Here is a 12,332-nt window from a genome sequence, read left to right on the forward strand (position 1 = left end):
GCTCCACCCCTCATCCTCCACCAGCAGATTCTTTTCTACTACACCATCACCACCACCACCACCATCACAATCATCAGCAGCACCGCCACCACCGCCACCACCACAGCAGACTTAGTTTGATCTGCCTCATCCCTCTTAAGACTGTTGAAGTTAAAAAGCTTGAAATTTAGAAAATAGCACTTTGATCATCTTCGGGCGGAGAGCAACGAGCATTAGACGGCAGTGCGTTGAGGGCTTTGGTGGGGGGAGATAAGCGGAGGCGGGGTTGGGTGGAGAGGATTGTGTGTGTGTGTGTGTGTGTGTGTGCGTGTGTGTGAGCGTGTGTTAGGGGGGAGCCATTCTACCCCCTCCAAATATTGCCATAACAGTGTTGTGGAGTGCACAAAAGGTACCCAGTGGCCGGGCAGGATTTCAGGGCACAGGAATTTGGAGAGTTGCGAGACAGGACCAAGGATCTCTGAGCTGCACTCCATTCCACTACAGCTTCTCAAAGTAGACTCTAATAAACTCGTACACTGTCAGACCAGCGTAGCAGCAAAAATGAGCATCTAGTTTTCAATCAAATAAATAAAATAAAAATAAAAATAAGCATCTTTTCAATTACCTTCAATAAACCTGTGTCCGAACAATGCACAAGTATACAACCAGTATACAGAAACCTATATAATTGTGTTTTTTTTTTTCAAATGATTTGACTGAACAATTATATGCAACAACACCTTTAGAGTCAGATTGACACCAATCATTTACTGTCTAGTCAGTGCATAGATAAAACAACGAAGACTCCTACAATTATCTGTCTGGCTAATTCAACGACAGTAGTAGTACGGCAGGAAGTCCTGATGATTTAATAATATGCTTTGTAATTAATTACACCACCCTCACCCGAAGGCTCTCATTTTCGAGGCGCGCTCTGCTCTTTTCAGCTGCTCGGATTGCCGAGCGCCAATTAATTTTCGGAGTCCAAACGGCGGGGAGTGCTGACCATCATTAGGAGCAGGACATGCCGACACTAATCAGAAAAACAGATCGATCCTGCTGAAGGCAGGCAGCAGGCACAGACAAGCCAGAACAGGCAGGACCCCCTTCAAGAAATACTCAAATTTGAGGGTGTCCACAACCACACACATGCAAGCGTAGGCACGTGTACACACACACACACACACACACACTGTAGTTTGCCCACTCTTTGCACACATGCACAAACATGCACGCACACAAGCACACACACACCTCCTCAATTCCCCCCCCCCCAAAACAAAATGAACACTATTTGAACAGTGCAAGTAATAATGCATTTCATTAACACTCCCAATGTATAGTTTTTAAAAATAAATTTCAACTAAAAATATTTCTCTCGTTTGTGCAAGGTGCACTGGGCTAGTCCCTTGTTTCATTTAGGTCTAACCAACGTATAAACGTATGCACGTATGCACACGCACACACACACACACACACACACACCCATCTACCTACTATAGAGTAGTAGAAAAGTCTTTTGTCAGTTCAGGCATCAGCAGTGCAGAATGACATATCCTGAGGATAGCACTGCAGGTGAATAGGGATCCCAGGAGGGGTGCATTCATTGGGCATGCTCTGATGCACCGACTGCAAAAAGGGACAACACAGCACAATGCACAGCACATGATGGATTTAGGGTGTACCTCACTAACATTTCTCATAGCTTTACTATTGCAATGATTTGCAAAGGCACTGCCATGCATAGCCAGAACACAAGGGAAAGTGCAGTATACCAATAGAGAGAGTAAAACACAATTTGCTCATGCTGCCCAAACTAACACTGACTTACCATAATAAGTACAGAATAATGCATAATGCATTACTGACTTTCTTAAAAGGAGGGACCTAGTTAGCCACAAGACAAAAAAGGCTGGGTGTTTTGCAATCTCAAAATGAATCCAGTTTTGCCAAAATGTCTGGTTACTTCTACTGCACTTGGCTTTATTGACCAGTGGATGCCTGCTTCCAATTTATAGAAGTTCAAATTCTGTCTTTCTCTTTAGAAGGTTTGGATTATAGCGTTCTGTATTTTTGGTTAGCTGGTATTTTTGCTCACTAGACAGGATTCTAATAATCTATCACAGATAATTCTTCCTCAATATATTTTCCATGGGTTAGAATCAGCAATACGGATGAAAATTTAAACTTCAAAGTCAATTTCACAGAGATAATCATAAAAGCATGGTGTGATACATATTTATACTCAACACCACAACACACACTACACAGTTTTTTTATATAATTATTAAATCATGATTCCTTTATTAGAATTAAATACAGGAACAAACAGATTTGACAAATCGCTGACTGCGTCTCAAGCAGACAGCAGATCCGAGGACAAGAAGGTCACAAGAACAAAAAAAAAGCTTGTACACAAATACATACAGTAGAACATTTCATCTGGCAGAACCGTCATATTTAGTGTTCTGGGTGCAAATATTACGTGACATTTCCGTTTTGACAACTATAATTAGCTCTGCCCATGTTGCCCAAGTTGGTTGGTAGATGTGATTGAGTGTGCTTGTGGGGTTCACAGCTCATTGTGCTTGCAGGTAGACATGTTGTTATGTGTGTGTGTGTGTGTGTGTGTGTGTGTGTGTGTGTGTGTGTGTGTGTGTGTGTGTGTGTGTGTGTGTGTGTGTGTGTGTGTGTGTGTGTGTGTGTGTGTGTGTGTGTGTGTGTGTGTGTGTGTGTGTGTGTGCGCGTGTGTGTGAGCGTGCCTGTGCTTTCATGTGTGCGTCACATCTCACGGTGTGTGTGTGTGTGTGTGTGTGTGTGTGTGTGTGTGTGTGTGTGTGTGTGTGTGTGTGTGTGGTGCCTGTCTGTCTGCATATGACCTGGGGTCAGTATGAAAGGGTCGGTGGTGAATGAGTGTGCCTCTCCAGCTCCTCTGCAGGTCTTTGATACCCCCCCCACATCCAGGCCTTACAACCGCCCACACACCCCCTACACTCCCATTCCACCCTCGTACCCCCCCCCCCCCCTCACCACCATCTCAACCACACGCACCCCTGACATACTTCACACCCCTGGCTACCTACAGCCTGACACACACTCACACGCACACACGCGCGCGCACCCACACGCGCGCGCACCCACACAGGCAACAGCTATTTAAATCTGCCACGTTTGATCATCAATTAAGAACCCCTTCTTCTGAGGCCGTTTTAATCTCCCAATGTGCGAGGTAACGCGTGCCGTGCACGCATGCACACACACACGCACACACACACACGTCCAATCAATACACTGCACTTACTGATGCCCAGATTGTTATTGAGAGTGTCAATAGCGGCGAGTGGAAGAGAAAGAGGAGCGAAATGAAAGGCGATCCTCTTCATCTTCTCCGTTTTAAGTTCAGAAAAGGAAAAACATCCAGAACTTTCCTCAAGTCGACAGAGACAACAGTGATTGTAACACGCTTCCATGTGGCGTTGTTTGTGACATTGTTGGTCAGTGGTTTTGCCCATAGGTGCGTCTGTTTCAAAACATTAGTGTAAGCTACCATTTACACATAGAAAAATAGAAAAATAACATAACATATCTTGAAAATATTACCATCTCTTTAAAGCCTTCATTTTGCCTGTAGCGCTGCAATAGCACCATGGACTCATAATTGCACTTGGGATTAAAAATGGAAACGACCTGAGATCGACAGTAACTTTCTGTGTGTGTGTGTGTGTGTGTGTGTGTGTGTGTGTGTGTGTGTGTGTGTGTGTGTGTGTGTGTGTGTGTGTGTGTGTGTGTGCTGGAGAGAGAAACACAGATAAAGACGAGAGAGAGAGAGAGAGAGAGAGAGAGAGAGAGAGAGAGAGAGAGAGAGAGAGAGAGAGAGAGAGAGAGAGAGAGAGAGAGAGAGAGAGGTTGAGGTGGGGAGATGTAGTGACGTGTAGAATGATGTGAATTATGTTGCTTTTATGTGTGCTTTTGGCAATAATGCACAAGTAGTGCTTTTTGTTGTGCTTATTTGTGCAATTAGTAATCCTTTTGGCAATATCATAGAAGTCATCTCATGTTGTGCCATTCCCTTAACAAGTCTCAGGCTTTGTACTGTATCTGTACCATGCCAGAGAGAGAGAGAGAGAGAGAGAGAGAGAGAGAGAGAGAGAGAGAGAGAGAGAGAGAGAGAGAGATTCACCCAACAAAACCAGTTCTCCCAGCCCAGTTAAAGTCCTGGTCCAGTTAAGTCCAGTGAGGTCCATTTGTGTGCCGAGTCTGGTCCAGCAATACAGTAGTAGTGTGTACGTGTGTGTGTGTGTGTGTGTGTGTGTGTGTGTGTGTGTGTGTGTGTGTGTGTGTGTGTGTGTGTGTGTGTGTGTGTGTGTGTGTGTGTGTATGTGTGTGTGTGTGGTGTATTAGGAAGATGAAGCCGTGTCGTCGGCAACAGCAGCAGCAGCAGGAGGAGGAGGAGGAGGGGGCTGGGTGTCCACCTGTGAGAGGATGCGCAGTACCTCGGCCCTCTGGGGGGCAGACATGTGCTGAGCCAGATGCACTATGGAGTCAACCGCCACCTCCGCATTCCCCTCCACCAGACTAGAGGAGAGAGGGAGAGAGAGAGAGAGGGGGGGGAGAGAGAGAGAGAGAGAGCGAGAGAGAGAGAGAGAGAGAGAGAGAGAGAGAGAGAGAGAGAGAGAGAGAGAGAGAGAGTTTATTCAATTCATGTAATAATCTACTATTTTTGTGTAACCTCATAATGTTTTTTTGTATTATTAAAAAATGCAAAAGATTGCACAGTTGCTATGTCTTCACAAAACAAAACAAAACAAAACAAAAGTTGCTAACCACTGTCTTTCTCCTACACTCACAGGAACAGATATTGTTTTTGTTTTCAGATATTTTTGGACTTATTATGCCTTAATTTGGACGTCTGACAGGAAACGAGTAGGGATGGAGAGATGGGGAAGGATCGTCAAAGGACTAGAATCGAACCTGGGTCGGCGGTGTAATGGTACAACGTTTCAGCCCATTGACCCACTGTGCACCGAGGAAGAGACATTGATATTGTTAGCCCTCTTCTGGTGTGTGAGCATCAGTCACGAGTCCTAACAACACAGCTTCTACGCTTTATACAAACACACACACACACGCACCCGCGCGCACACACACACACACACACACACACACACACACACACACACACACACACACACACACACACACACACACACACACACACACACACACACACACACACACACACACACACACACACACACACACGTGCACACACGTGCACACACGTGCACACACGCACACTAATGATCAGCAGGCTGCTGTGTGAAGCATGGGAGGGTGTGAAGGAATAATTAATAGCACATCTGCAGCTGATGTGGCACCTCACACACACAAACAGACACACACACACACACACACAGTCCCACGGGACTTCATGAATGTGTGTGTGCGTGTGTGTGTCACCAAACATCGTTTGCAATAAGTCTGTGAAAGTGAGAGATTGAGAGTTTGTGTCTGGCTGCTATGCGTCTGTGTGTGTGTGTGTGTGTGTGTGTGTGTGTGTGTGTGTGTGTGTGTGTGTGTGTGTGTGTGTGTGTGTGTGTGTGTGTGTGTGTGTGTGTGTGTGTGTGTGTGTGTGTGTGTGTGTGCGTGCGCACATGCGGGAGTGAATCCCTTGGCTGGTAGTCACCAGGGGCTCTGGTACGATCTCACCAATTCTGCAGCACTATCATTCTTATGCAAATTGCAGCAAGCCGTGATGGCCCCTGTGCCACGCCAATATGCAGTCTGATTCCAATTGTCTACCATCCAATGCAGGTCGCAATGAAAACCACATCTACAATATTGCTGATGCAGAGATAACACTTCTACATCATTTGACATCTTACTCTACCTGAATTTTAACATCTTGATGATTAATTTTAGAAAACTTAAAAAATAAAATATTGAGATATGGATTTCTTTTATTTGAGTGTACCTGTGTGTGGAGAGCAAAGAAAATAGAGAGAATTCTTCATGTTTGTGGACATGAATTCTTCATGTTGTCTGTATGTGTTAGTTACAGTACTGACCTGTGTATCTGCTTGAGGAGTGTGTGTGTGTGTGTGTGTGTGTGTGTGTGTGTGTGTGTGTGTGTGTGTGTGTGTGTGTGTGTGTGTGTGTGTGTGTGTGTGTGTGTGTGTGTGTGTGTGTGTGTGTGTGTGTGTGGGTGTATATGTGTATGTATGTGTGTGTGTGTGTGTTACAGTACTGACCTGTGTATCTGCTTGAGCAGTGCATCTCTCCTGATGTACTTGATGTTCTCCTCGATGACTGAGCGCCCCCCCTCCTCCTCCTCAGCCTTCTGCTGTCGCTCCAACCATTCCACCACGTCCTTATTACTGTCCCACAGGTAGGCCTTAACACACAAACACAGACACACACACAACATTACATTACATTACTTTACACACACACACACATGCATGCATACACACATATTACATTACTTTACATTATATTACACATACACAAATACCCCTCAAGCCATTCCAATACGTCCTTTATTACTGTCCCACAGGTAGGCCTTAACACACAAACACACACACTACATTACATTACAATACACACACACACATTCACTCACTGGTTCTTAATTGTGATTGGCTGATTGGGCGTTCCAAGCGTTGGTTAATCGGCCACAAACAAACACCATTCCAAAGGAAGATTCTTTGCGCGACAAAGTTACACATTTGCGTTTTAGTTGATAGAGAGAATCCGGTGCAGTTGGGGTAGGGAGACTACAGAAGAGAACATCTTTGTGCTGTTTCTGGTTGGAGCGTCAGTGTGATGGCAAAGGCATTTCATTCCTGTGTGCCGTTCGACTCGCTGAGTTTGTGTCTGGAAGCGCGATGAACGTGCGCATGCCCAGTGGTGTTACTGCGGTAACCAGCCACTTTCTCAACTGGACGACGCGAGGCAGATTCATTGTTAATACAGCACTTTTTATAACAACATTGTCAGCGATTCATTGTTACAGTGTTGGATAAGCAATAAGCCACTTGAGTTTGTGGGTTTGTGTTCGATTTATAACGGCTAAGGGGAGTTTTACAGCACTTCGCTTCGCGTGGTGCTCCAACTTAGGTTATACACATACAAACCCACAGACTCAATTGGCTTATTACATTACTCACACACTGTTGATTTGATTTTTTTTGTTTGAATCCAATATTTCAAATGTATATGTACAGGACTTAAATATTTCTCAGAGGTTACACATCAGGGATACAAAAAGCACCACAGCCAACAACACAGACACACCACTGATGCATGCAGACACGCACACACACACGTGCGCGCACACACAAAGAACAGACGTATGTTACACTGCCTGTCTCTGCAATTCACGCTGGGAATAAATCATTGCATCTGTCTGATCTTTCTGCTTGCTGCACGCAACATATGAAACCACAAGCATGTACATGGAGTCATATACGGACATGAACACACACTCACACAAATGCACACACACAGACACACACACATGCACACATACATGCGCACGCACACACACACACACACACACACACACACACACACACACACACACACACACACACACACACACACACACACACACACACACACACACACACACACACACACACACACACACACACACACACACACACACACACACACGAACGCACACAAACACGTAGACTCACATACATGCATTCACACAAGCCTTAAAAAACTGCTCGTCCTATTTGTTTGCCCATCAGACCGATATCCATGGTGATCCACAGAAGTACACAGAGGACCCTCACACAACACAATCTTGCCCTGTAAAGTTAGATACAGTCCACAGCCTCTACACACAGCGAACACACACACACACACACACACGCACACACGCGCACACGCACACACACACACACACACACACAGTCTGTAACCACACACACACGCACAACGAAAGAAGAAAATGCAAAAATGCACACACACACACGCGCACACATACACGCACACTCCCACAGCTGAGTTGAGCTGAGCGTGCGTGAGGGGCTGCTGGTCGTGCCTAGCTGTCCATCATTAATCTGCCCATGATTGATGACTGGCATTGAGGGAAGAACAAGCTGTGAAGGAGTGAACGCATGAGCGCCCCTTTCTCTCTCTCTCTCCCCTTCTCCCTCTCTCTCCATCTCCTTCTCCCTCAACTTCCCTCCTTCTCCCCCTCTCCACCCATCTATATTTCTCTCTCATAATCTTCCTCCTTCCCTCCCTCTCTCTCCCTCTTCCTTTCTCTCCTTCTCTCTTTCTGCATTCGTCGCCTCCTCTTTTAGGGTTGCAAACTTCCATACTATTCTCCACACCTCCTTCTCTACGCCAGGGGAAGAAAGATGAGAGAGAGAGAGAGAGAGAGAGAGAGAGAGGGAGAGAGAGAGAGAGAGAGAGAGAGAGAGAGAGAGAGAGAGGAGAAGAGAATCTAGGAAGAGAAAAATGAAAAATGTGCATGGGTTTGAGAAAGAAAAAAGAAACAAGAGTCTAAACTGAACGTGGGGCAACTAAGTGCATGTTTATAATGATGAAATGAGGGAGAGAGAGAGAGAGAGAGAGAGAGAGAGAGAGAGAGAGAGAGAGAGAGAGAGAGAGAGAGAATAAAAAGAAAGGGCAAGAATGAGAGGATGAGCGTAGCTGGACTGGGCTGCATAGCTAAAATGATGTTAATGTGAGGAGCAAAGCAATGTGGTCACTGGTCTCTAAACAGAACACAGTCACCAGCGCCTGCTACCTGTTTCCACTCGACATGCAGCATCACCAAATAACTCCAGCGCACACACGACAACAAGAATACTGCATTCTCTCATTTCTCTCTCTCACACACGCACAACATCCCTTCTCTCTCTCTCTATCTCTCTCTCTCTCGTCCCCCCCCTCTCTCTCTCTCACACGCACACGCACACGCACACGCACACGCACACGCACACGCACACGCACACGCACACGCACCACCCCCCTCTCTATTTCCAATCAACAAGATTCCATGGTATTCATATTTTTAGGGAGGGAGTGGGTAACACAAAATACGAAACACGCACATTCATGTTCACAAGCCCATAGACACACAAACACACACAGATGCAATTATATGAATCATCAACACATAAGCACCCTATTTGAACACACACCCACAGAAATATACACAGTCTCACACAAACAACGCAGATTCACACATGAACACAGTTTTTTTTTTCTCACACACACATACGGACACTTAGTTTTTAATACAGGGAAATATGCATGCATGCATGACCGCAAACATACACTTACTATTTTAATACAAGGACACCCACTCACAGACACACACAAACTCGCATGTGCGCACGCGCACACACACTTGCTCGCACACACACGCGCACACACGCGCACACACAGACACACAGACACACAGACACACAGACACACACACACACACACACACACACACACACACACACACACAGACTCACACACACACATACACGCGTTGGCACAGGAGGGTGGTAATGACTGTCTCCTTCGGGGGCCCGGGGGCCAAGTACCCCTCGCTGGCGGCTAATGCCACGGCAGGACAGCTCGGCCAATCAGCTAACAGGAGAGACGATAGCCCATGCAGCGCCCAAATAGTGGGGAGGGAGATGGAGACACACACACATACACACACACACGCACACACACACACACACACACACACACACACACACACACACACACACACACACACACACACACACACACACACACACACACACACACACACACACACACACACACGCACACACACACATGCACACGTGCATACGCCTCATTCCCGTTGATACAAGCCCCAACATAAACCCCCTCCGCAAGAGTCATTACCACACAATCACATGCAAAAAATCTGTTAGCCCCCTCCCCGATACCCACACCGACACCACCCCCTCTACAACTCGTCTAAACAATCAAATGCAAAAATCTCCTACCCGCCTCCCCCCATACCCCAACTGCCCCCCACCCCCATGATACCCACACAAACACCACCCCTTTCACTCATCTAAACAATCACATGCAATACTACTACCCCCCCCCCCCCCAATTCACCAAATACAACTCCCATACCCATACAAGCACTAATTCGCAGGGACAGATTATGGCTCCATGGGCCCCTGGGCCAGACGACAAGAAAGGCCCCCCTTCAAGGGGTTTTGCTAGTTTATGAAAATATTTAGGTGTTTCAGGCCTGATAATGGGAGACCCTATGTTGTTGGGGGTGTTGGGGTGTGTCCCATGAAAAAAAATGTTAAAATTGTAATTGTAACGCAATACGAGAATGGAAATATGGAGGCTTGGGCTTCAGGGCCCCTGTGGCTATTGGGCCCCTAAGCCTGGGCCCTGTAGGCCAGTGCAGTAACCAGTCCTCACCTCTGCCCAACCGTAGCTCCCATCTACACATGCAAAAAAACATCCCTATCCCCTCACACCCCACACAATGGCCACTGCTCTACCCACCTAAACAATAGGAAACAATCCCCTCCTCCCATCGTACTTATACCCCCCCCACCTCCCACATTTTAACAATCATATATACAAATCTACCACCCAACCCAATCCCAACATCCACACCCACACATCCCTAACTGAAACCCCCCCCCCCCCCCCCCCCCCCCGCCCCCCCCCCCCCCACCCCCACACACACACACACACACAGACCGAATCTCTTTGCAAACGCAAACGCACACACACACACACCAACGGCTTGTCTTGTGCCACCACACCTGCATATCGCTGACAACGGAGGGCAGGAATAATTTAGCCCCCTCCGCACACACGCACACACACATACACACACGCACATTCACACACACACACACACCCCACTGTGCTCGTGCAATCCTGTGTCCATGATTGATGCGCTTCAAAAATATCAATCACCGACATAATTGGAAAAGTCAAACTGTGCGGTGAGTAGAAATTACGGGGAGAAACACGTTTGCAAAAATTGAAATAAAATGAGACCTTTAAGACGCAATTCCTGTGTGTGTGTGCATGTGTGTGCGTGTGTGTGTTTACTCAGTTTTGCAGTCAGTGTACACCTCCAAGCTAAATCAGCTATGTGTTATTTGAGTGATATTATAGCTATAAGTACCTATATTTACACATCCTTAATCCAATACATCAAATGCAAATAAAAAAGGATTAAAAATAAATGGGCTCTGTACATATTACTTCATATATGTTTTTTTGTGTCGACGCAATTATACATACATTATCCTCTGCAAATATATGCTTTATATCTGCTGTGTCTTAAGGCGTTTCATTTGCCATAAATATAGGATCATTTGTACGCTGCGCTGAGGAACCCACGCTAACATGACGAGACATTTCAGCTTTATTCATACAGCCAAACACTTACAGGCACAGCAGGGCTGGCACAGTTACAAAGACACACACATGCACATGAACATACACTTTGGTGCGCTAACCTGTAACACACACACACACACTAAATATTCTGTGTACAAACATACACACACACAGTCAGGCACACACATTCACACATACGCACACACATAAGCACACACATACGCGCGCGCACACACACACACACACAGAGACACACACACACACACACACACACACACACACACACACACACACACACACACACACACACACACACACACACACACACACACACACACACACACACACACACACACACGTCATGTTTTGTGCTTTCATTTGAGGGAAACCCATGCAGCCAGCCAGGAAGAGGTTAACCCCACCAGACGGAGACTATAAAGGGACTAGGGGAGATGTCGGAATCAAAAGTCAACAAGTTCCGTACGCAGCTCACCCAAAAATTGCCACGCCACACCGACGCCGGCGTCAACGATGCCTTTTGGACGCCGCCTTGATAGCGCCGCGCGCCTTGCCTTGCTAAAATGTATATTCATGAAGTAAGCAACTTCTGATCCCAAACAAAGTAAAGCTCTGGCTTATGAAGATTGCGCGCGCGTTAATGACTTCTTCGTTTTAAGCCCGCATAAGAAAGCCCCAGATTTCCCCGTGCTTGTAGTCCATGAGAATATTTAATACCGTTATTAATCATTTTTAATCCGTTTGCTTTTAATTAAGAAACAGCATGTTGCTGTCCTATCAGCGCGTGCCAGGGTGCAGATTAATTGTAGCTTAAGATAGCGCGCCCTGATTGGTGTAATGTATTAGCTAACAAGACGCCGGCTTCTAAAGATACTTGTACACTACCTTGGGAACTTGGCACCACTCCAGGGCCTGTCTCTCTCTCTCTCTGCCTCTTGCTGTGTGCTGTGTGTGCTGTGTGTGCTGTGTGTGTG

At 46.3% G+C, this 12,332-nt stretch overlaps 1 protein-coding gene across 4 annotated transcripts in view; it reads right to left on the reverse strand.

The window, feature by feature from the left end:
• Window positions 1-3,004: 3,004 nt before the first annotated feature.
• The window catches only part of LOC134454083 (acetyl-CoA carboxylase-like), a 132,582-nt gene continuing 123,254 nt past the window's right edge, over window positions 3,005-12,332 (reverse strand). For all 4 annotated transcript variants that reach the window (XM_063204859.1, XM_063204860.1, XM_063204861.1 and 1 more), the window contains 2 exons: window positions 6,231-6,373; window positions 3,005-4,554 (listed from right to left, as the gene is read on the reverse strand). In XM_063204859.1, coding sequence (XP_063060929.1) covers window positions 4,377-4,554; window positions 6,231-6,373 — 321 coding nt within the window. In that variant the 3' untranslated portion in view covers window positions 3,005-4,376. The remainder of the gene's footprint in view (window positions 4,555-6,230; window positions 6,374-12,332) is intronic.

Source organism: Engraulis encrasicolus, chromosome 8 (genome assembly GCF_034702125.1).
Source record: "Engraulis encrasicolus isolate BLACKSEA-1 chromosome 8, IST_EnEncr_1.0, whole genome shotgun sequence".
Lineage (NCBI taxonomy): Eukaryota > Metazoa > Chordata > Actinopteri > Clupeiformes > Engraulidae > Engraulis > Engraulis encrasicolus.